Source organism: Impatiens glandulifera, chromosome 2 (assembly GCF_907164915.1).
Source record: "Impatiens glandulifera chromosome 2, dImpGla2.1, whole genome shotgun sequence".
NCBI lineage: Eukaryota > Viridiplantae > Streptophyta > Magnoliopsida > Ericales > Balsaminaceae > Impatiens > Impatiens glandulifera.
Genome location: NC_061863.1, coordinates 28,114,522 through 28,140,914, shown reverse-complemented (window position 1 = coordinate 28,140,914; position 26,393 = coordinate 28,114,522). Strand labels below are relative to the sequence as shown.

At 35.5% G+C, this 26,393-nt stretch overlaps 1 protein-coding gene and 2 pseudogenes across 1 annotated transcript; 2 read left to right on the top strand and 1 right to left on the bottom strand.

Annotated features, from left to right (window-relative positions):
* Nucleotides 1-798: 798 nt before the first annotated feature.
* On the bottom strand, nt 799-2,491 carry LOC124924545 (annotated as a pseudogene).
* Nucleotides 2,492-3,533: 1,042 nt separating this feature from the next.
* On the top strand, nt 3,534-4,318 carry LOC124924543 (annotated as a pseudogene).
* A 2,658-nt stretch (nt 4,319-6,976) lies between these two features.
* LOC124927220 (wound-induced protein WIN1-like) lies at nt 6,977-8,170 on the top strand. The gene is given in 3 exon segments (XM_047467592.1): nt 6,977-7,309; nt 7,311-7,422; nt 7,505-8,170. Coding segments are annotated over 3 exon segments (675 nt in total). The 5' UTR covers nt 6,977-7,040; the 3' UTR covers nt 7,799-8,170.
* Nucleotides 8,171-26,393: the final 18,223 nt, after the last annotated feature.

Below are 26,393 nucleotides of genomic sequence, written 5' to 3'. Positions count from 1 at the left end.
ATAAGTTAAAAGAATTATTTTTTTATAATTATTTTTAAAATAAAAGAAAAAGAAAATCTACTTTCTAAATATTAGCATTCTAGCTACTAAGTTACAAAGATATTATTTATTAAAATTGTTTATAAATGTTATTTTACAATTCTAGTAGTCCGAACTTAATCAAAATAAAAAAATTAATTCAACTTAAATTTAAATTTAGACAAAATCAAAATACCTTCATCTAATTCAAATTTGATTTAGATCTTTGATCGAGTATGCTCGCCAACTATGAAAGTTTGAAGGTAAAGAGAATAATAGATCGACTTAGAGCGACAAGCTTATTCTGTTAAGTTTATTATTTAGTTTTAATCATCTAATTTCAAAATCATACAGAGAAAAATTAGATTGTTGTTTTATACATGTTTTGTCTCTTTGTTTGTTGTTTTATTTTTATTTTGCTAAATATTTGAAAATAGAGACAATGATATGGTAAAGTATTTTTTTCATACACAATGATTAACTGAAATCCAAACAAATCTTGATCAAACATTTTAAACATTCTCCCTATGCAGAAGTGGTAACTCCATCTCTATTGGTTGTTTACATTTAACATAAATGTCTCATTACAATTGGCGACTTAGGTAGTTTACATTTAGATCGACTATCACCTAAAAACTCTTAGAGAACTTCAAAAAGGCTTGATGACTCAAATTCCCATTGATTCAGATTTCAAATGAACTAGCTGGGAGAGCTTACATGATCTTGACTTTGTCATTGTGAAACTTATTTATCTTATTAAATGTCTTATTATGATTACTTTTATAAGAGAAGATCAAAAAGATTCCACCTGCCAAAGAAAGAAAACCAAAACTAAAAAGATTCAATCCAGCTACGGATCTCCCACCCTCCCGCTACCTTGCACTTTCTTTTAAGAATCTATTTGATTCTATTTTTCTTTCATTATTTAATCCACCTTTATTTCTAAAAAGTATTTTAAGTAGTTATGGGTTTACACTACTTGGAATGAGCAAACGTGAAAACCTCATGAAGCCACTACTAAAATGAGCCCATGCGAAAGATTTAGTTAAGATATGCAAGATTCTACCAAATATACAAATGGCTCTCTCTCATATTGAAAAATTATATCTAATGGCATTCGATTAGAGAATCCATTGATGGTTGCATAAATGACTAGAATTTGTTGTTCAATTGAATCTAGTGTATATTAGGGTTGTTTCAGTACTTTTGTTAGCCTTGCACCTCTATTGTGTAATTCTTGAATCGCAGAATCCAAATTTGAGCCAAATTGAGAAGGGCAGCCACTTCGCGATATTGTTCCAATTCACTTTTAAACTACCACAAACTTGTTTAATAGCTTTTAACTGAGCGGCATATCTGACATGACTGGAAGATAAGCCGACGTTAATGGTATGTTTAATCTCGTCATAAAAGATCTATGTTTCCAAACATATTTGTCCATCAGTAATTGAAATATAAGTTAATAAGTCTTCATCTTGTGTTTCAACGACGGGTAAGACAGTCAAGCTCCTTGCGTCTGTCTGGTTTGATCATTTAGCAGATCTTTCTAAGTGACGAAATGTAAAGAGAAAACATTCCCCGAGAAAGCCTCATGGTCTGTTGGTTAGCGTAATAATAATGACATTTTTCGATATGCCACAACATGTTTACTAAGATCATCATAAATTATTAATGCATGCATTCCATTATTGCAAAAATATTCTCCCATGGCACTCCTAGAATATAGGGCAAGAAATTATAGAGGAGAAGGATCTGAAACGGTGGTTGCTATAAAAATGAAATATTTCAAACCATTCTGTCATGAAAGAATTTGAACTAATTATTCCACAGTTAATTTATTCTATCCAATCTTTACATAAACATAATACATTGTCTTACTCTTAGAGGTGCTCCTAGAGTTTATTTGATTTTGGTTTACTATGGTATTACAATAACTATTTTCCCTGTTTATCCGTCCCCGATTATAAGTTATCGTTGATCACGGCTTATAGGAACCATGATATATATATATATATATCTTTTAAACCTGTTTGCATAGGCTCGTGCACAAATTTACGTTCAATTATACTACTAGGGACTTTCACTTCAACACGTCTTTGCTTATGATAGCTTAAAGTCCATTTTTCATCAATTCTCAATGCCTCAATCACACGTCCTATCATAGCCTTACCTACAAGAACATCCACAATAGATCTAGTGTACTTGACAAGATGTCCTTCTTTAATAGTAATATCCATACCAAAAACAACAATCCCAACAAGATCATTCTAAAGATTCAAGGTTATTCATTTCACATTGTTGGCAAATGAAACCATTTCTCCATCATTCATCTCGTTCAATCCATAAATACGTGCAATATCATCTCCAACTAAGACCACTTGACCGATCTCGTCCACTTGAAAATGACTGTAAAATGGTTAATTCGACTTTTTGATAAAGTGGTAAGATTCGTAGCTCTTTGAAAAATTTGCATCCTTTCATTTTATTTATAGAATTAAGGGGAATGTTGTTGCTGATATTTCCCACCTAGATCAAGAGTGGTGGTTTTACTTAGCTATTAATAAAAACACTTGCTATAGTGCCCTCATTATCAACACTTTTGGAGATCTATGGAAGGTCTCAAGAAGTGTTGGCCACTCTTGAGAAATTGGGCCCTATTGACAAACCAACCTGAATCAAGACCTGGTTTTTGAACCATAAGGATTAGGTTCTCAGTTTGGTTGATCGTCTTCACGAGTTAATTATGAACCCTAATAATGTGTCATGATAAGATACAATACATATCATAAGCATGACTATATGAGGTCCTGAGATAGACGATCTCTCATATGGGTAATGAGACATTTATGCTATTACTAAAGATGTATTCATATGTTATAATGTGGATCTATAGTTATAGTAGACCCCTCTCTAACACTAATGGAATGGTATGATTATCAACTCAATAATAGCGTGTTATTGAATAGAGAAGTCCATGTCCCCTATGGGGATTGGATTTATTCATTTTCAAGAGATAGGTAAAATACTCTTTTGTAATAAAAATAGATTCATCATGATATATATATATTCTTTATAGGGCTAAAAACATGGATAGGGTATTTTTCAACTTAATCAATGGAATCTTTATAACCTTTTAATTAGGGTAAATAGCTCGACCAATTGACCACCACTTTTAGTCGCCTATCCATTGAAAAAGAGATGTCCTCTCATTTACCTTTTAGAAACATATGGGTAAATTTGTCTATCATTTCAATGAGATGCATTTCTTTTTTCTCTATAGTCGGGAAGCCCCCTCTTAAAGATAGACATAAGGGAGGTACATATTTAGTGGGGATAACTTGGCCCTATTATTGTAAAGTGGTTGATCGCCTCTTAAGTCTAGTCAACTCTTAGTCGGTAGGCGAGATCTTCACTACGAGGGGCTTTTCTAAGAAGTGTGAGTTTGCCTCTTTTTTTAAGAAGTGTGAACATATTACCATGTCTTTCTTGTTCCCTTAGCTAGATCAAATTTTCATATGTCTATTTCGTTATTACAACCTTTTTTTTATATCAAAGATTAGAAGCTACACAAAAATTATCATTGAATCTTGGTTGTTTTTAATAGTGATGGATATTTATTTAAGTCTTCGAGTAGCACCACTAGATCTTTAATAAGGTGGAAACTCTTGAATTCTGTATATACATGTTGTTATGGATGAATATGATTGTTTATATCGCTACAACTATAAACACTTTCTTCTTTCTATGAAAAAATTCATTTTTTTGCACTTTCAGACCATGTACAAAAATGAGTATGTCTTTTCTATGTTGTTTACCTTAGTTACTAGAGGATTTCGGGGAAGACCTATGTGGGGAACATTTCGGGAATGGAATGCTCGCTTAACATCTGTATTCATGATGTTCCTTATTTACTTGGGTGCATTGTGTTTTCAAAAGCTTCATCTTGAAATGGCTCATATTTCAATTAGTGATATACCAATAATCAAGTCTTCAATAAACTGGTTAAATACATCGCATCAACCTTGGAGCATTAATCGATTTGATACATCAATATATGTTCCTATGCCCATTCCAATATTGTCAAAATCTGTTAACTCCAATTTCTCAACTTGTATCTTCTTCATTCTAGAAACTTGTCTTCCAATTCCATCTTTTCTCGAATCTCCTTTAACAGAATAAATAGAAGCTCGAGAAGGAATAACAACCTAGTTCTCTATCTAATTCTTTTTACATCTGGTTAAGATGCCTAAGAGTCAATGTAGGTTACACAAGGAAAGATCCATCCTTACATCAAGAATGATTGACGTAGTTACCCTTATTCATAAAGTTGTCAGCCCTAGATTTCTATTCAAATATTTAAGTCATAGACTTGTTTAGACTAACAACGCTTACTATAAGACCAAATACTTTAATAGAAACATATGACATAACAATAACAACTTCCACTGATTTTCAATATACGTTTTATCTGTATGTGATGAAATTGATTTTCATTTCTCACTTGAGGGAGTTCTTATTCGGATAAAGTCATAGCCCTTGGTTTGGTATGCGTCAATTTTTTATAGTCTTTCTTTTGTCATTAGTAGTGTCATTACCTTACAATTATCTCTATATGAGATTGATGCAGGGCGTCCAAAGGTAAATTTTCTCTAATAGATATCAACAATGATTATTATGTGGCAAGATTTCACCTAAATAAAGACTATGATTATGCTTTTAGAGGTGGCCCTTGGCCAATTGAAGACACTATCGAAGGCTTCAAAAGTGGTTGACGGACTAACTTCAAGCCGACAAAGGATGTTATCACCAAAGTTGTAGCATGGGTTCGCATTCTATGACTGTCTCATTCTAGGACTGTCTATTGAGTATTTTAAAATTGTGTTCATCCGGGAAACAAATTGGAAAGGTTCTCCAAATTGATTATACTACCTCTTGTGCTAAGCACGGTCGTTATATTTGATTGTATGCAAATGTTGATCCTATTAAGCCTCGTTTATCTAAGTTTTGTTTAAATTGTACTTTGTTCGAGTTAGTTTGGAAATAAAAAAAAATCGATAAAGGAATGCATCAATAAAAATAGTCATTCCATATAGTGGCGTGAAGTCAATATTTTCATATCCCATGTGGCTCATATGTAAATTACCAATTAAGTCAATAAATTTCTATCCACACCTTATGCATAAAGGTAACTCCATTTCAATAATATTATCATCTATTTTATTTGAATTAATTTATATTAACATGTATACTAAACCACTTAGAATATATTAAAAATGAATAATATATTTAGAGAGTTATATAGAGAGAGCAATAGATAATTTGTGTCATAAATGATATGTCGATTACACACTTGGAAAATGGAATTTCTCCCCTATTAGAAATAAATTCAATTACATGTTAGCACATCATTCCCATAAGTTACAAGACCAATTAAACATAAAATATTTTACTACCAATAGATTACGATTTCTTTTGAAAATAAATAAAATATCCATCTATATTCAAAATTTTTGAAATCTTTTCTTACATTACTTATTTTATAGTCACCCAAATTAAGTTGGATAAAATTTAATATGTAAATTTTATAAAGAATAATTAATTTTTAAAAAGTATGTCCCAAACGTTTAAAAATATCATTTTATTTAAAATGTGACAAATTAATTAGAAAAAAAATATATTAAAAGAATATGATAGACGTTTTGTCTATTTAAAAGAAAATTAAATAACTAAAAAATTTATAATTTGAAGTATATAAACCTAATTTAAAGTATAAACCATATTTAATAAATAAAAACAACTCAAATTAAAACCTAAAATAATTAAAACCTAAAATATGAACGGTCAGCTGGACATTGTTATATTAGGGGTTTCATCATTTAAAATAATAAAAATTAAAAATATATATTATGTAACTATGAGAAACAGTTAATATTATTTTTATTTTTAAATGGTTGCAGCTTCAAATCTTATCCTAAACTTGTCAACGTGGCGACTGATCTGCGTCTTCTGAATCAAATCTTATCCTAATAATATATATATATATATATGTGGATCTTACTTACTGTGTGTAGACTTTTCTTTGAATGAATATTTTTTTTATTTATATTATTAAATTTTTTTGTTACTAAAATATTTTATTTATATTGACTTTCAATCAAATTAAATAAATAAATTTATAGTTAAATATTTTCAAATAAAACAAACATACCAAATTAATTTAAATCTAACATATTTAAAATCAATATAAATAAGTTAATAATATAATTTACATATCATTTTCAATTATATGAGCAAAACAAAAGGACTGAAAATATAAAGAGGAGACTTTTCCTTTTGAGTTGACCTATTTTAAGCATTCTAATATGCTCAATTAGTGTTTTGCTCATATTACATGTTGTTTATTGTTTATTTTTTTTATTTTGTTTGGATGTTTTTATCATTTTCTTTCTAGTGATATATATGATCTGCAAGAATTTAATTGATTTAGAACCTAATGAATAATTTGAAAAAATATTTAAAATTGTGAAATTAACTAACTACTTATATTACAATACTATACATTTTAAATGATTTAAGAATGTGATAACTAGATATTCAAATCGAACTACTCTACATCTACATGAAATTAATAAATATTAATAACTATTTTGTTTCAAATTATTAATAATATATTTTTTAAATAATTAAAATAACTATTTAGATAAAAATAAATTATTCATACATATATATAATGAATATTTTGTAATTTATGTTTAAACGTATTTTTATAATTACAGTTTATGATTTAATTAATAATGAATAAATTATTAATTAAATAGGATTCTCAATTAAAAATAATCCTGAAATAAGTCATTCAAACAGATAAACAAAACAATTAATATGTCCCTCTTACGGTCAACAACGGCGAGCTAGATAAAGTGTCTTACCCAAAAAATTAATTCTGAGATCTAAGCTAGGTGAAACGAATATATATATATTAGTAGTGTTGTATAACAGGCATGGGTGGCCGTAATAGAAAATAGATGACTATTGTTCTGATGATGCTGAGATGCGTAATAATATTATTTAGCTTAAGCGTGGGCGTGACCGTGAGCGGGCAACAGTGCGGTCGGCAAGCCGGTGGGAGGTTGTGCGATAACAACATATGCTGCAGCCAGTGGGGATACTGTGGGACGACCGACGACTATTGTCTCCCATCAAGTGGTTGCCAGAGTAACTGTCGTGGAGATGCCCCAGCAGGCGGAAGCGCGTCGAACGTGAGGGCCACTTATCATTTCTACAACCCCCAGCAGGTTAACTTGGGACGGCAACAAGCCCCTCTCTTGGAGGATGAAGTATGGTTGGACAGCCTTTTGCGGTCCCGTCGGCCCAAGAGGGCAGGCATCGTGTGGCAAGTGTCTCCTGGTACGCATATTTATATGATCTCTGATCTGATCTGATAGTGATTGAGATTGTGATCTAATTAATTAATATGTACTAATTACAGGTGACGAATAGACGGACAGGGGCAAAAAGGACGGTAAGGATAGTGGATCAGTGCAGCAACGTAGGGTTGGATTTAGACGAGGGTGTGTTCAGGCAGCTTGACACCGACGGAAGTGGGATTGCCCAGGGTCACCTTATTGTTGATTACCAATTTGTGGATTGTGGGCAGAGCCAAGTGCAAGCCGGCCCGGGCTGTAGCTCGGGTAGCCTTAAACCGCCTGTATGTGTTTTATCAATGACGACGGTAAATTACCGTCGTGATTGGTTATTTTCCGTCGCTAAAAGTCAGAAGTGACAGCAAATTATAAAACTAGCCCTAATAGATTTTTTTATTAAAAAATTAGTCTGGATAGGTCCTGACTCCACTCGAACAATCATCTCCAATTATATTATTCTTATTAATTATGGTGATCATCTCCAATTATATTATTCTTATTAATTATGGTGATCACCAGCTACCAATTACTAGCCCTATATATCAGCTGGTCGGCTATTTTCTTTTCAGCAAAAAAAAAAAAAAAATTAAGTTTATGAGTTAATTTGCACCACACTCCTGTCAAAATAAAAGTATGCATATGCAGTATGCATCTTAATGACGATGAATATCAGTTTCATCATCGTTTATAAATGATTTGGAAATAAAAGAATAATTTTATGGGTTTAAACATATTTTCTGTACTTTTCATTTGGTTTTTCTTTCTTTTTATGTATTGTATGGACATTTCAAAACTTGTTTAATATCAACTGATAAATTAAAATCTGGTTTAAACATATTTTTCAGTACATTTCATTAGAAATTTATATAAACTTTACAAAGGATCCACTAAAATTTGGGTAATAAATTACATGTTCTTATGCTCTACTCATCTTCTTTCAATAATTTCACAAGAGGTCATGTGATGCGGTGCGAGTCGAAGAGGCGTTTATGCGAAAGTTGCAGCATCCGAAAATATCTCGCAAGTGTCAGATTTCGACGATTGCCTAGTGTTTTTCGGGCGGAAACGTTTAGGGGCTCAAAATCGCATTTTTATTAGTTTCGGGTGTTTTTTTGCAATTTATTAAAAGTTGTTTATTTCTTTTGCAAGCTAGGGTTTGAGTATTTAAAAGAATCTTAAAACACTTTGTTAAGGGAAGATTATTAATCAGAAAACGAGGTCTCCTCAATATCTATCAACTTTCGGTATTCGTAAGAATCAACGAATCTTGATAAAGGTTCATCCTAGCCACGCACGCTGCATCAGTTGGTATCAGTTTCCAGTCGACCCTGAGGTATGCCGCCCCGAAGACAGCCGCGCAACCCTACCCCTGGTGCTGATGATGGTGACCTTGCTGAGTTGCGACGTGCAAACGCTGAGTTTCGCCGTGATAACGACGATTTGAGGCGGCAGGTTGAATGGTTGACGCAACGGATGGATGCATCTATGCACATGCACCACCCTGAAGATGATGTTACGATGACAGATGAAAACCCTCTCGGTGGTCTTCGGAATCGATCCCCTGAACGCCCCAATCATCGCTGGGAGCAGGCTTTCAGGGTGGACATCCCTAAGTTCGATGGTAGTCTATCACCGGAAGAGTTTATTGATTGGCTTTCTCAGGTTGAAGAGATTCTGGATTTCAAGGAAGTTCCTGCAGATCGTCGTGTACCCCTTGTTACGATCCGCTTACATGGTCGTGCACAAGCATGGTGGCAGCAGTTGAAACAGACACGTGTTCGTCATGGTAAGGCAAAGCTCACGAATTGGGACAAATTCAGGAAGCATATTGGGGCTGCGTTTCTACCATATAATTACGAACGTAACCTGTACCAGCGGTTCCAGAATATTCGTCAGGGTTCTCGTTCCGTGGATGACTATTCCACTGAGTTTTACACCTTTGTGGCTCGTGTTGACCTGTCTGAGTCCCCTCTCCAGTTGGTTTCTCGTTATATTGGTGGCCTTCGCCTCCAGTTGCAGGATATTTTGAATATGTTTGATCCCTTGACTGTTTCTGAGGCACATCAGCGTGCTTCACAAGCTGAGAAACAGCTAGCCAGGCGCGGTTCGGGTAGCTTTGGAAAACAGGTTGTCCCCACTAGTGGCATTGGTTCTTCTTCCCAGCGGCCCATCCCACCCCAGCCCCCCCTCGCGGCACTACAGCCCCCCCGCAGGGACGTCCCGGTGGCTTGCGTTGTTTCAATTGTGGTGAAGTTGGCCATCGCCAAGCAGAGTGTCGCAACCCAAAGTCCACCAATCGTGGTCTTTTTACTGAGGTGGATGATCCTGACTCTGCTCTTCCTTCAGATTCAGCGCCAGTGTATGATGTTTATGATGATGAGGCAGCGGAGGAGTATGTTTCTGGTGATGTTGGCCCCCTTTTGGTGATTCGTCGATCATGTTTAACCCCTCGTGCTCCTGACAACGAGTGGTTACGTAATAATCTGTTCCATCCCACTTGTACCATCGGTGGCAAAGTTTGCACCTTCATCATTGATGCTGGGAGTTGTGAGAATGTGATTTCTGAGGTTGCAGTTTCGAAGCTGGGTCTGTCCACTGAACCTCACCCCAAGCCTTATCGTCTGTCCTGGCTAAGTCAAGGTACGGATGTTACAGTTTCTAAGCGCGTACTTGTTAATTTTTCCATTGGTTCCCATTATCGTGATGTTGTATATTGTGATGTGGTTCCTATGGATGCTTGTCACCTTTTACTTGGTCGCCCTTGGCAGTTTGATCATTCTGTTATACATGATGGGCGTGCTAATACCTACACGTTCTTATTTCATGGTACCAAGATTGTGTTGATGCCAAATCAGCCCAAGAAGGGTGCTGCCCCCACTCATCATGCGTCCCCCCCTACCACCTTGTTGTCTCGGGGTCCTTTTCAGACCGCCATGGTCGAATCGGGCATGGTGTTTGCTCTATTTTGTTCGCTGATTACCTGTGGTGCTTGTTCTGAGGTGCCTATTCCAGTGCAGCCGCTGTTACAGGAGTTTGCAGATGTTTTTCCTGAGAATCTGCCTTGTGCCTTGCCTCCTTTGCGTGATACCCAGCATCACATTGACTTGGTTCCAAGTGCTGCCCTACCCAACCGTCCTCATTACCGCATGAGTCCCAAAGAACATGAAGAGTTGCGTAGACAGGTGGAGGACTTGCTGGCTAAGGGACACATTCGAGAGAGCCTTAGTCCCTGTGCTGTCCCGGCCCTTCTTACCCCAAAAAAGGATGGGTCTTGGCTTATGTGCATTGATAGTCGTGCTATCAACAAGATTACAGTGCGTTATCGGTTTCCTATTCCCCGGTTGGATGACTTGTTGGATCAGTTGGGTGGTGCTTCTGTGTTTAGCAAACTGGATCTCAAGAAAGAAGGCCATGTTGGGCGTGATCGTACCTTCCAGCTTCTTGCAGCTTCTTATTTCTGGCCTTCGATGCGCAAAGAGGTGGGGCGTTTTGTTGCTCGTTGTCGTGTTTGTCAGTTGGCTAAGGGCGCTTCGACTAATGCCGGGTTATACTTGCCTCTGCCTATTCCCACTCAACCATGGTCTGATGTCAGTATGGATTTTGTCCTTGGGCTGCCACGTACCCAGCGTGGTTCTGATTCGATTTTTGTGGTGGTTGACCGATTCTCGAAGATGGTTCATTTCATTCCCTGCAAGAAAACCTCTGATGCTGTGGCTGTTGCACAGCTTTATTTCAGGGATGTGTATCGCCTTCATGGACTTCCTGCCTCCATAGTTTCTGATCGGGACACTCGCTTTGTGAGTCACTTTTGGAGGAGTCTTTGGCGTTTGGTTAATACTCAGCTGAATTTTAGCAGTGCCTATCACCCGCAAACTGATGGCCTAACTGAAGTTGTTAATAGGTCTTTGGGGAACCTTCTGCGCAGTTTAGTTGGGGATCATCCTAAGGCTTGGGATCTGAAGCTGCCTCAGGCCGAGTTTGCTCACAATCATGCTGTTAATCGCTCCACTGGTTTCAGTCCTTTCCATGTGATTTACGGGCTGTCTCCGCGTGCCCCTCTTGATTTGTTAGCGCTGCCCAGCAAGGTGCGTCCTCATTCCACTGCTGCGGATTTTGTTGGTCAGTTGGCTCAGGTTCATCAGACCACTCATGACCGCTTGGTTGCTGCTACTGCCAAGTACAAGGAGAAGGCTGATTCGAGAAGGCGTGCTGTTGATTTTGAAGTTGGTGACTTTGTGTGGGCTATTCTGACTAAGGATCGTTTTCCAGCTCATGAATATAGCAAGCTTGCTGCTAAGAAGATTGGTCCTGTTGAGATTGTGGAGAAGATCAACCCCAATGCTTATCGTTTACGCCTTCCCAGCCATGTGCGTACCTCTGATGTGTTCAATGTGAAGCATCTTGTTCCTTTTGTGGGTGAGTCTTCTTCTGATGAGGATGATGCGGTTCCAGATTCGAGGACGAATCTTTTCTACCCTGGGGGGAATGATGCGGTGCGAGTCGAAGAGGCGTTTATGCGAAAGTTGCAGCATCCGAAAATATCTCGCAAGTGTCAGATTTCGACGATTGCCTAGTGTTTTTCGGGCGGAAACGTTTAGGGGCTCAAAATCGCATTTTTATTAGTTTCGGGTGTTTTTTTGCAATTTATTAAAAGTTGTTTATTTCTTTTGCAAGCTAGGGTTTGAGTATTTAAAAGAATCTTAAAACACTTTGTTAGGGGAAGATTATTAATCAGAAAACGAGGTCTCCTCAATATCTATCAACTTTCGGTATTCGTAAGAATCAACGAATCTTGATAAAGGTTCATCCTAGCCACGCACGCTGCATCATCATGGAAGCTAGAACCACTTATATAAGAGTGTAAAAACAATTTGTTAAGATGAGGGAGTAAAATGTTTTTACCAATAGAAATTGTTAAGGCCATCTTTGTATTCGGCCTTGAGGAATTCCCTCTTAACTTGAGATCAACAATAACTAACCTAGATTGAAATGTCCATAGACCTTATCTTTGAAGATATTTTAAACTTGTCTGCTACTTTCACACCTTTAACTATCAACTTACATACAAATTTTATTACACAGAACAATCTTCATCAACAAATTGCTTCAACTTTTTTAGTATTTGAATTCAAAGGAAGAAAAGCCAACAAACCTTCTAAAGAGATTGCATAACCTTATCACATAATTCAGAAAAGTAATCTTTTTAATTAATGCAACAATTTAACAATAATTCTATATCTAAATAAAAAAAGGTCAATAATCAAAACAATCAATCATGTTCAGATATAAGATACAAAGCTTTTCAATGTGAACAATCAACTAACTTTATTCAAATTAGTTCAACAAAAATAGACAAACATTTAAACAATGAGACAAATTTTACTACAAAACAAAACAAATTAGTTTTAAGCGTTTCAGAGTGTCTATTGCATTTGCACCTCTTTAAAAAAATTGCAAGCTTTTATTTGTGTAAGAGTGATTGCGCTTCCTAATGTCAAGATTGACCCTAGCTAATTATTCTTTGTGTTGTTCTATCATTATGTAAAGTTTTCCAAGATTGATATTTGGCTCTAATATCAAGTTAAATTTTATCTGCCTAGCTTTAAGCAGAATGTAAGTTAAGAACAAAATCAATTGGAAGGCATATCCTCTTTACCAAATAATTAAAAAAATTGTATAAGTGAAAATTTTCATTGTGTAAAGTCCAAAAAATCAATTCTTTGAAAAATATTTTCGACTTGATAATCGACACTCATAACTCACATTGCTCTCGAATCTCGAAAATGAGATCCGAAACCAATATAAGAGGCGCGGCTATAGTACGTTCTAATTATTGATTTCATTAAATCATTTTACTTACTATCTTCTCGAATTTTGTAAAATGAGGCGAATAAACGACACTTCTTCAAAATTGTCTTGCCTAAATGAGACGAGGAACCAAAATTAGGATTTAATTAAATGATAGACTAACTTTGATTTTTTATAGTTGTCACTAACTACACGAGATATTGGGAAAAGAAAAATATATTGGGAGTTTCTCATTTTTTTTTATCTAGTGCTCGATTACACTTGGGAAAGAGTCTGGACACGTTGTTCGTCGTGTCTGTCAAAATTATGGTCTCTTAAACATGAAAATTTGATATATTCTAATTTATAAACAATATTATTAATTTATAATAATATTAAAATAATATTTTGAATCTTTAAATTTAAAATAATCCAAAAAAGATTATAGATCAAATTAGGGTTAATTATTATGATAATTAAACCTTAATTAGGAAGATTAAATAAAAATTCAAAAATAATTTGAGGTTAAAATATTGCATTTATTTTACCCAAATTAAACCCAAAAAGGGGTTGAAATTATTTAATTATTATTTTAAACATAAATTATGTATAATTTATGACTTAAAACAATTAAATAAATACTCCAAAATTCCAAAAATACCAAAAAATAAAAATAATGAACATTATTTTTATTATGTTTCCAAAAATATTTTTTGTGGAATTTTTGTTAAAGAAAAAACGCAAGAAAGAGATTAAAATTCGATTTCAAATAACTTTTATATTAAAAATATAAATAATAATACTGTGTAGACGAATTATGTTTAATTGTTACAACAAGATTCAGGGTCAACGGATCAGTGTATAATTTATGACTTAAAAACAATTAAATAAATACCCCAAAATTCCAAAAATACCCAAAAATAAAAATAATGAACATTATTTTTATTATGTTTCCAAAAATATTTTTTGTGGATTATTTGCTGAAGAAAACGCAAGAAAGAGATTAAAATTCGATTTCAAATAATCATTTTATTAAAAATATAAATGATAATACTGTGTAGCCGAAATATGTTTAATTGTTACAACAGAATTCAGGGTCAACGGATCAGTGCTCGATTTTCATTAGTGCCCAGGAGGACGCCATGCATTCAGATGTAACGGAACACGCGCGCGCTCGGTGTCACACTAAATTGACTAACGGGATAACTAACCTCGTTATCCCAAGCGCCAAACGCCAACGGAACGCTGACAGACCTCAAATGGCACATTTTGATCGTCTTCTTCGCGAGCTCCAAAGGCCCGCGGATGGCAACAACGATCTTCCAAAATTTCCAGCTCTTTCATTTTTCAACCTTATCCTCTCATTTTTTCTCCCACGTACTCGCCTTATCCTCGCCTTAAATTCTTCTAAGTCTAGAAGTCAAACCTTAAGCTCTAGCTAGGCTACCAAAGACGAATAGAGAACTTAAGGGATAAGACTTCAGTGATCAAATTGAAGTTGAATTAGGCTAGGATAACCGACCTAATTGAGTATAAATACTCTCTAGGTCCTTCTCTTCCAATCGATCAAACAAAATCCCAATCTTACATCTAAATTGAAGAATTTCCAATAATTCAAACAAGCTGAATTTTTGCAGAAGTTTCTCAGGCGACCTAAGCTTCAATCCAGGCTCCAGGAAAGCTTCTAACACATCTTTGGAGTGTTCTCCAAATGTTGGTAAGCTTCTAGTTCATATGTATTTTGATTTGTGATTTGAAATTAATTTTTTTTTCAAGTTAGATCAGTTTGTTATGTTCTAGGGTTCAATGGTGTGATTTCTTTGTTTAGAATCATTCCATAGATGATATATGAACTTTTTGTTGAAAAAGATTTTATAAAATCAACCTAAAACGAAACAAATAAAAAATTGGTCTGAAAATCTTGATTTTTTTAATTTGATTTTCTTGAGTTTTAAGCTTGAATATTTTATTCAAATAGTTGTTAAACATGTTTGTAAGCATGTTAGGATGATTTTTAAATCATAGAAACAACATCTTGATCATGTTTGATCCAGCTGAAATTTAAAAAAAAAAAAATTAATTTTGTTTTCAAAAGTTGTTATAGAGCTTGTATGATGTTCTTGTTTGTTTGTATTACATTATGTTCATAATTTCTAAGCTAATGGAATAAGAATTATGCCTTAAGATGGCCTAATTCAAGAGATCCCAAATTTTGATCTAAAATCGATTTTGAGAAATTTATCTTTAAAGAGATTGATTGATCGTGATTAGGGTTAGGGGATTTTAATCCCTACAATCATATGAGTTGAGTGCAACTTACAGATAATGATTTCATGATCTGTATCAAAAGAGACAAGATCTACATTTCTTGACCAATTTAAGAACACTCGGTCCCCGACGACCGAGTCCTACAGGACTAGGACCAAGAATCCTTGGTCCTGACCGAAACTAAGACCAAAAACATCAACATAGGACTGAGACCAAGGATAGTGTTCTTGAGTCAAGACCGAGACCTAGAACTAGTTTTCTTATGAAAAGACCGATGAATCCTATCGAGGTTTCTAACCTTGGACCGAGAGGTCTAACTTGGGACCGAGACTCCCATACCTAGGAACGAACAACCTGAGTTCAGGATTGAGACTCCCATACCTAGGACCAAACAACTTGAGTTCATGATCGAGCTTCCTGGACCTTAGGATTGATCCCTCTAATCTTTCGACCGAGCGTCCTAAGCCCTTATCCAAACCTTCTTGGTCTAGACCGAGCCCGCCCGAGCCTAGATCGGTATGACTAGACCCAGGCCCTAGGTCTTTAGTCCTAAGGCCTATTTGGTTTCACTTTTCAAAATCCAAAATTATTTTATAATTTTGGAACCCCCAATCCATTTTCAAGTGTTTGATTATACTTGAGAAAGAGTCTCAACACTTTGTTCGTCGTGTGTGTCAAAATTATGGTCTCTACTCCAAAGTTTTGACCATTTTTAGAAAAATATTATTTTTACATCTCTTTTATTTATCAAGTCCTAAAATATTGGTCGAAGGTTTAATCCAAACTTCAAAATGTGACTATGTTTGTATCAATTTGTTTTTAGGTTATGTCATTGCACAAAAATAAATAAAAAAGGAAAAACACATCTATGTGAAAGTTAAGTCACGAAGGTACTTACAAATATATCAAATTCAAGGTTAATTTAAAATTAAAATCCAAACAAGTCCTAAGAAAATATTTTTCTACTTTTTATTGAAATTTTTTTTTAGTCATTTAATATTATTTTTTTTTTGGATTTTTTAAACAATTAAAATGAAAACAAAACAAGAAAAATAAAAAAGAATTTAGGATTTTATTGTGATTTTTAATACTAGAGTTTTATAAAAAAATAAATTATTACTCTAATGTGCAAACTAGAATTTTATTATATATATTTTAGATACTCTTATGTACAAACTAAGGTTTATCTTGTATTAAAAACTAGCATAAATCTCGTGCATTTGTACGGATAAGAATATATATAAAATATTTTTTATCTAAAAAATATTTTAGATAAAATTTATATTATTCAAATCTAATTAACCCTGATATTGTGACTCATATTTTTTCATATGCCTCTTTATCTCTTCGGCAAACCACATACTAACTGTTATGTTGGGTCAAATAATCAAAATAATTAAGAGAATAAGCGTATTCTATGCCAACTTTATTTTGATGATATGTTATTAAAACTTAATTGTGATTAAAACATAGTTAAGAATGAAGCTAAATTGTCTATTTGTTTCTGTGCAGGTACATAAGACTATGTTGAATTAGACGTGGTCTAAGCAGGCTAAATAGACGTGTTGCGAAGTTGAACGTTGACGTCTAACTCCTTTAGACAAGTCTGAAGGGATGCGAAGTTAGACGTTGTAGTCTAAATCCATTAGATATGGTAGTCTAATGGGAAATGTAGTTTAACGTTAACGTCTAACTCCTTCAGACAAGTCTGAAGGGATGCGAAGTTAGATGTTGTAGTCTAACTCTATTAGACGTGGTAGTCTAATAGGAAACATAGTTAGACGTTGATATCTAACTCCTTCAGACAAGTCTGAAGGGATGCGAAGTTAGTAAAAGAAGTGGCCTTAGGCCCAAAGGGAACTATGGGTAGAAAGGGATAAGAAAAAAGACCCAATCTTTTTCTTGTTTTTGGGAAATTTTCGTTTATGTTATTTATCCTCCAGACATTTTGAAAGTATAAATATAAGATCTTTTGTTCATTGTTGCTTTGATTGTGTCTATTTGTTTTAATCATTTAACTAAGTTTTAACATCATCAAAAAGGGGGAAATTGTTGGGTCAAATTAGTTTAATCAAAATAATTAAGAGAATAAGCGTATCCTATGCCAACTTTATTTTGATGATATGTTATTAAAACATAATTGTGATTAAAACTTAGTTAAGAATGAAGCTAAGTTGTCTATTTGTTTAAGTGCATGTGCATAAGACTATGTTGAATTAGACGTGGTCTAAGCAGACTAAATAGACGTGTTGTGAAGTTAGACGTTGACGTATAACTCCTTTAGACAAGTCTGAAGGGAGGCGAAGTTAGACGTTGTAGTCTAACTACACTAGACGTGGTACTCTAATGGGAAACGTAGTTAGACGTTGACGTCTAACTCCTTCAGACAAGTCTGAAGGGATGTGAAGTTAGACATTGTAGTCTAACTCCATTAGACGTGGTATTCTAATGGGAAACGTAGTTCGACGTTGATGTCTAACTCCTTCAGATAAGTTTGAAGGGATTTGAAGTTAGACGTTGTAGTCTAACTCCATTAGACGTGGCAGTCTAACGGGAAGCGAAGTTAGACATTGACGTCTAACTCCTTCAGACAAGTCTGAAGGGATGCGAAGTTAGAATTTGTAGTCTAACTCCATTAGACGTGGTAGTCTAATGGGAAACGTAGTTAGACGTTGACGTCTAACTCCTTCAAACAAGTCTGAAGGGATGCAAGGTTAAACGTTGTAGTCTAACTCCATTAGACGTGGTAGTCTAATGGGAAACATAGTTAGACGTTGACATCTAACTCCATTAGACTTGGTAGTCTAATGTGATACGTAGTTAGACGTCGTAGTCTAACAGATACTTAGTTAGACATTGTAGTCTAACTGATACTTAGTTAGACGTCGTAGTCTAACAGATACGTAGTTAGACATCATAGTCTAACAGATACGTAGTTAGACGTTGTAGTCTAATAGATAGATGTCACGGTCTAACAGATTCATAGTTAGACGTTGCAGTCTAACTCCATTAGACTTGTTGGTCTAATGGAACGCGTAGTTAGACGTTATCGTCTAACTCCCTTAGACTTGGTAGTCTAATGGAACACGTCTAATGCCTCGCTTCAGTAGCCGTCTGAAGTTAGCATACGTCTAACCACGATGAACTAATTGTCTACTACCTCTACTCCACTCACTCTTGTGCAGTCTGACAAGCCATCTAATTGTATCCAATGAACGAACTCCATGTACGCAAATGTCCTTCCAACGGTTTGTCCAGTACAAGACAATATCATAGAGGATATTCGGCGTACTACCAGTTTGGTATGGCCACGATCTAGTTTCTTAGAGTCTGATGTACTCTTGTACTATGGACGACCTTCCAATGGACGCTTGCCACATGTCCATGAAGAAGATTAGATTGTTGGTTTTCTTCTACTACAAATAGATGCCCAAGGACCACAGATGAATCACTAGTAACATAACCGATTGCCAATCTTACAAACTTACATTCTTACACTTACTGATTTCTTACATTCTTCAAGTTCAAGAGAGAAAGAATCAAATTACTGTCTAGCTGTGAGAATATTGTTTATAATATTATAAGTTGAACAGAGGGTGTTCTGTTCAACATAGTGTTAGCTACTTTAGTAAGCTGTATTTGATTCAAACAATTTAGTGAAATCCTTCTGGCTGTGAAAGAAGGGGTGACGTAGGAGGGTTTTCTCCGAAAATTCATAAATAACTCCCTGTGTTCTTTACCTTCTGTCATTCATCTTTCATTAGTTCAAATCTTTAAAACCGACGAACACTTCTGCACTTGAAATCGTTTCAAGAGTTCGAAGGATTTGTGAAGAATAGAAATAGATATTAATCCTCACAGTATTACTATCGAATCGTTTGTCATAAGTTGTTATCAATAGCTAGACCCTAGTCTCCATTGGTAGCACCGATCTTATCAATTGGTATTAGAGCAAGGTTTTCTATTCTCAAGCAACAAGAACCTGAATCATGTTTGTCGTCAACCAAATTCTCGTGCGCTCAAAAGAAAACTACGATTATTGGATGATGAGAATGCAAGATCATTTGGCTTCCCTTGATTGCGACATGTGGAATGTCATCACTAATGGTCCTATAAAGATTGAGAAGCCAAGATGTAGCTGAACGACTGAAGATAAGATGATGAACAACTTAGATAATGTCGCCAAAGATGTCTTGTTTATGTCGATCAACATGAATATATTTAGTGAGATCAAGTCATGCTCCTCTGTTAAAGAAATCTGAGAGAAGTTGATTCAAATTTATGGCTGTATTGATCAAATAAAGCAGAACCGAAAGGAACAGAAGGTTCTTGTGAGCGTTGAAAGTAAGTCCAAGTGGGCCGATAGCGACTCATAGGACTCATCTGGCGAAAGTGATAACGAAGTCTTCACTTGCTTGATGGCAGACGACAAATCAAATGTATTCGATTTTTCCTAAGAGATTTTATGGGAGATGAATTAACTACTGCACTCAATGATATGGCCACTGAGTACAAGAAGTTATCAGACTCATTTAATGAAATGAAATCAAAATATGAGACCAATAACTCTCCTTCATCTCAAGTTTCTAAAACAATGAAAACAAAGTAGTTGAGCTCTCATCTGAGAATGAGACGCTCAAAGAAAAGGTTCAAACTCTATTTTCTGAAAACCAACGTTTGACATATGTGGCCAGTTCCTGGACGAAGTATGGAGACGCTATCAGACATCAAATTTATATGATGAGGCATGTTGGATGCAAATCCGGTTTAGGATTTGATAGTAATGAATCAGACAAGTCCTGCAAGAAGTTAAACTCAGCAACAGACAATTTTAAGCCTATAAACTTTGTCAAAGAGAGTTTAACTAATAATGAAACTGATCCAAGCTATGAGGATATAACTTTAAAGGATGAGATAATTTATGTTCCGCCAACAGTAAGCTGGCTGAAAATTAAGATAGAAGCAGCCAGCAAGTCTGGCATATCAAAACCTGACAAGATGTCAAGGAGTTTTAAACGAAAACTATCCTCTAAGGTTTATGGTTTAGGGTTTAGAGTTTAGGGTTTAGGTATTAGCTGCTAGCAGGAATACGTCTGTTAAGACTAAATCATAAGCACTTATCACTACACAAAAAGTGAAGTCCATTAGAATAAATCAAATATGGATTCCTAAGGGACTGATTGACCGATGACCCAAGTGAATGTAAGTACCAAAAGATTATAAAAATGTTTTTATATGGGTTGACTGCTTGGAGAATTTAGTATGGTATCTAGATAGTGGATGTTCTAGACACATGACTAGAGATAGACGGCTTCTAACTAAAATAACAGAATGCTCAGGTCCTAAGATCACTTTTGGGGATAACCGCAAGGGTAAGACCATGGGTAAGGGTAAAATTATGCATGGTGATCTAACCATCAACAACGTGTTGCTTGTTGAAAACTTGTGTTATAACCTGATCAGCATTAGTCAATTATGTGATAATGGATTTTCTGTTGATTTCCAAACTCATGCATACCTGGTTAAGGATCTACAAGGTAACATTTTGTTGACCGGAAGTAGGGTAGAAAACTCTTACAAAATGAACTGGAAAAATGAGATATCTAATCCTATATGCATGATTGTCAAAACTGTCTATGGCATAAGAGATTAAAACATCTTAATTTTAAAACCATCAACAACATTTGTTCACATAACTTGGTTTTCGGTTTACCTAATTTGAAGTTTTGAAAGGACAAGGTTTGTCCTATTTGCCAGTTAGGCAAGTAGAGCAAATCATCGACCAAAAGTAAAGGGAAATCTCAGTCCAACCGGTGCTTGGAACTTTTACATATGGACCTGTTTTGTCCAATTCCTATAAAGAGCTTAGGAGGAATGAGATTCACCCTAGTCATTATTGATGATTTTTCACAGTTTACAGGGTTATATTTTTGCAATCTAAGGATCAAACGTCTGAGAATCTGATTAAGATTCTTAGAAGACTTCAAAACCAAAAATCTTTAAGTATTATTCAGAATAGAAGTGATCGGGGAACTGAATTCACCAATAGACGCCTAACTTCCTATCTCGAGGAATTTGGTATTAGACATGAGTTGTCTAGTGCCAGAACTCCACAGTAAAATGGTATTGCCGACTCAGGTGTTCTTCAGAAGTTCTGGGTATAATCCATAAATACAACATTCTATACACAAAATCGGTCAATAATTAACAAACGTTTTGACAATACACCTTATGAACTGTTTTATGGAAGAATTCCTACAGTTTCTTAGTTTCGAGTATTCGGGTGTAAGTGTTTCATTCATAACAATGGGAAAGAATATTTGACCGCTTTTGATGCTAAAGCAGATGCTAAAATCATGTTAGGTTACTCCTCAGTTTGTAAGGCTTTTAGAGTGTAAAATAATCGAACACCAACTATTGAGGAATCCTGTCATGTTGTTTGTGATGAATCTATTGAAAACAATTCTATTGATCCCATCGAACTTGCTAACAAATTACAAGCAACAAGTCTATAATCTGATAGTGAAGATGAAGCTCTTGTCCAAAGGACTTATTCATCTGATCAAGTGGCTGATCCGGTTGAGAATCAACCAGATGTCCAAACTTCTGTTCAACGGGTTGTTGATAGTTCGGACGTCGTTGAGCCAACTAATCCAACATCTAATCCTTTAGGATCAAAATTCAAATGGAACGGAAATCATCCACTAGAATTGATAATTGGTAATGCTAACTCTCCTCGTAGGACAAGACGTCAATTGTTGGATGAAATGGCGAACTCCGCCTTTATTTCTCAAATTGAGCCTAAGAAAATTAGTGATGAAATGCTTAATCTAGATTGGACCAATGCATTGTAAGAGGAGTTAAACGAATTTGTGAGAAATAAAGTGTGACATCTAACTCCAAGTCCGACTAATCAATCGGTCATTGGCACAAGATGGGTTTTTCAAAACAAGCTTATTGAAGATGGATTAGTTGTGAGAAACAAATCCCGGTTGGTTGCTCAAGGATATAGACAAGAGGAAGGAATTGACTTTGAGGAGTCATTTGCACCTATGGCTAGACTTGAGGCAATCAAAAATCTTCTTAGCTTATGCATCTTTTAAGAATTTGAAGGTTTTTCAAATGGATGTGAAAAGTGCTTTTTTAAATGGTACTGTTGGGTCAAATTATTTTGACTAAATTTCAAAGTATTTTGACTATTGGAATTTTCATGATAAGTGTATATAAAACTTAATCCATGCCGTCTAATCGTTTTTGGTGCAAGTTTATCGAAAACATGTTATATTAGACGAAGTCTTAATGAGATTCATTAGACTGATTGGCCATTAGATGCTTTAAGTTAGACGTGCAGTCTAACGGATACATTGTTAGACGTGTAGTCTAACAGACGTAGTTAGACGTGAAGTCTAACAGATGTAGTTAGACGTGCAGTCTAACAGATACGTAGTTAGACGTGTAGTCTAATAGACGCAATTAGACGTGCAGTCTAACAGACGTAGTTAGACGTACAGTCTAACAAACGCAGTTAGATGTGCAGTCTAACAGACGTAGTTAGAAGTGCAGTCTAACAGACGCAGTTAGACGTGCAGTCTAATAGATACGTAGTTAGACGTGCAGTCTAACAGACTCGTAGTTAGACGTGCAGTCTAACGGATACATTGTTAGACGTGCAGTCTAACAGACGTAGTTAGACGTGCAGTCTAATAGACGTAGTTAGATGTGTAGTCTAACAGATACATAGTTAGACGTGCAGTCTAACAGACGTAGTTAGACGTGTAGTCTAACAGACGTAGTTAAACGTGCAGTCTAACAGATACATAGTTAGACGTGTAGTCTAACAGATACGTAGTTAGACGTGCAGTCTAACGGATACGTTGTTAGACGTGTAGTCTAACAGACGTAGTTAGATGTGCCGTCTAAAAGATGAGAGTTTAGACGTGCAGTCTAACTCCTTTAGATTAGTCTAAAGGGATGTGTAGTTAGACGTTCCGTCTAATAAATGAGAGTTAGATGTGCAGTCTAACTCCTTCAGTTTAGTCTAAAGGGATGCGTAGTTAGACGTGTCGTCTAACAGATGAGAGTTAGACGTGCAGTCTAACTCCTTCTGATTAGTCTGAAGGGATGCGTAGTTAGACGTGTCATCTAATAGATGAAAGTTAGACATGCAGTCTAACTCCTTCAGATTAGTCTAAAGGAAACTGTAATTAGACGTATTGTCTAATCTCATTAGATCTGGTGATCTAATGGATCCTTCTATTAGACGTGGAAGTCTAATTTCATTAGACGAAGTCGTCTAAGTGAAATACGTCTAATTCCATGGTTAAAGCAATTGCTTGAAGCTAGCAATAGTCTACCCACGATCAACTAGCTATACGCTACTCCTTCTCCACTTTCAAGTGAAGATCAATACGACAGCCAGTTGCAACCAATTGATTAATGCCACGCAAACAAATATTCTTCACACTACTTTTTATTTCAGAAATATCCTTGAAGAATATTTGGCGCACTACCAGAATTGGTACGACCACGATCCTGGTGCTCAGAGTTTGCTATGTACTATGGAGGCGTTCCAATGGAAGTTTGCCACGTGTCATTATAGAATATTCGACCGTTGGTACATGCTCCTTATTTAAAGATACTCAAGGACAACGGAAGAACGGCCGGACATAATTTGGTTAACACTGAAAAGTACGCATACAAGAGATCTACAGATTTTACCATCTTAAGAACTGCTTTCTTGCTTTACTGTGTGTTTGTCAAGAGAGAGTTAGAATCAAAGCATTGTTTTAGCTGATTGATATACTATATCATATTATAAGTTGAACAGAGTCTGTTCTGTTCAATAGTGAGCTAATCATGCGACTGTATTTGATTCTCAGATACTTATAGTGAATCCTTCTGGTAGTTAGAAGAAGGGGTGACGTAGGAGAGTTTGCTCTGAATATCCATAAACAAACTGCTGCGTCTTTTTCATTCTGTCATTTTCTCATTCTTGGTTCTTAGCTTCAAACCTGAGCAAACGTTTCTGCACTTGAATCGTTCAAGAGTTTGCAAGGGTTTGTGTAGAATAAAAAGTGATTTAAATCCCTAACAGGATTTCTATCAAACCGTTTTTCTTAAGCCGTCATCAATAGCCAGACCCCCGTTTCTATCGATTATGACAATCCTATCAGGTACTTTAAATGAAAATGTTTATGTTGAACAACCTCCTGGTTTTCTAGATCATTCTGTACCAAATCATGTTTTTAAACTTGACAAAGCTTTATATGGTTTGAAACAAGCTCCAAGAGTTTGGTATGATACTTTGACTAAATTTCTGTTTGATCATGATTTCATTATTGGCTCAGTTGACAAAACATTGTTTAGATTTGTTAAAGACTCTCATATTCTTCTTGTTCAAGTCTATGTCAATGATATTATATTTGGGTCAACTAACCCCAAATTATGTGAGAAATTTGTCAAGCTGATGCAGGACAGATTCGATATGAGTTTGATGGGAGAATTAACCTTCTTCCTCAGCTTTCAAGTTCGTCAACTTGAAACAAGGACCCTCATCAACCAAGTCAAATACACCAAGGAGCTGTTAAAGAAGTTTGAAATGGAGAGTTTCTCGGCTGCAACCACTCCAATGAGCTCTTCCAGTAAGTTAGACAAAGATGAAGATGGACAAAACAATTACATCACTGCCTATAGAGGACTTATCGACTCTTTTCTCTATCTTACTGCTAGCCGGCTCGACATCCAGTTTGTTGTTAGCGTCTGTGAAAGATTCCAAGCTAATCCTAAACTATCTCACTTTTTTACTGCTAAACGTATTTTGAAATATTTAAAGGGGACTCAAAATGTGGGAATGTGGTATCCAAAGGATTCCAGTTTCAATCTAAAGAGTTTCTCAGATGTAGATTATGCAGGTTGCAAGATTGATCGAAAAAACACAAGTGGAACTTGCCATTTTCTTGGTGATCGTTTGATCTCTTGGTTCAGCAAGAAGTAGATGTCGGTTTCTACGTCTACAACTGAAGCCAAATATCTTGCAGTAGGAAGTTGTTGTTCTCAACTCTTGTGGATTCAACAAAAACTGAGGGACTATCTCCGATTTTCTGCGACAATACAAGTGTAATTGCTATCACATACAATCCAATTCTGCACTCTCAGACAAAACACATCGAAATCAGACATCATTTCATCCGAGAGCATGTCAGTCAGAAACATATTCGCCTTGAATATGTCCTTACAGATCAACAAGTGGAAGATGTGTTCACGAAGCCACTACCCAAGACTAAGTTTTCTTACTTTAGAAATATTTTAGGGCTTGTTGATCTTGATTGATCTATTTGAACTGATCATGCATAAATTGAGGGGGAACATGTTGTTTAAGTGTAACTGGACAAACTTGTATATATGGAGGTCTCAATCTGTCTAATAGACTAGTAGCTCAAAGAGTGTGCCTACTTAGACATATATTTGCTTAAGCAATCTGTGCTTCCAGATTGGATGAATGTCTTGGTTGAAAACCTACGCATGTTAGACATTTGAGTCTAGTAGACGCTTGGATGTCTGTAAGACTAGCGTAGTTAGACGCTCATGTCTAACCAGACACACGTCTATTACTTGGTATTCATGCGTAATTAGACATATACGTCTAATAGACTTCTATAAGACAAGCGTGGTTAGACGCCTACGTCTAATAGGCACCTATCCAACTTAGATGCAATGAATGTGGACAGTAAGTTAAACGTCTAACTACGTATGTCATTAGACCTTTCATCTTTAGGTGTGTGGGACAGTTGTCCACTGCTACATTATTTGTCTATGTACTATTCCCGCCAAAAATTGAACAGTCATATCTTCAATAACTTGAAGACATGTGTCTCTCAAAGTTAAAAGAATGACTAATAT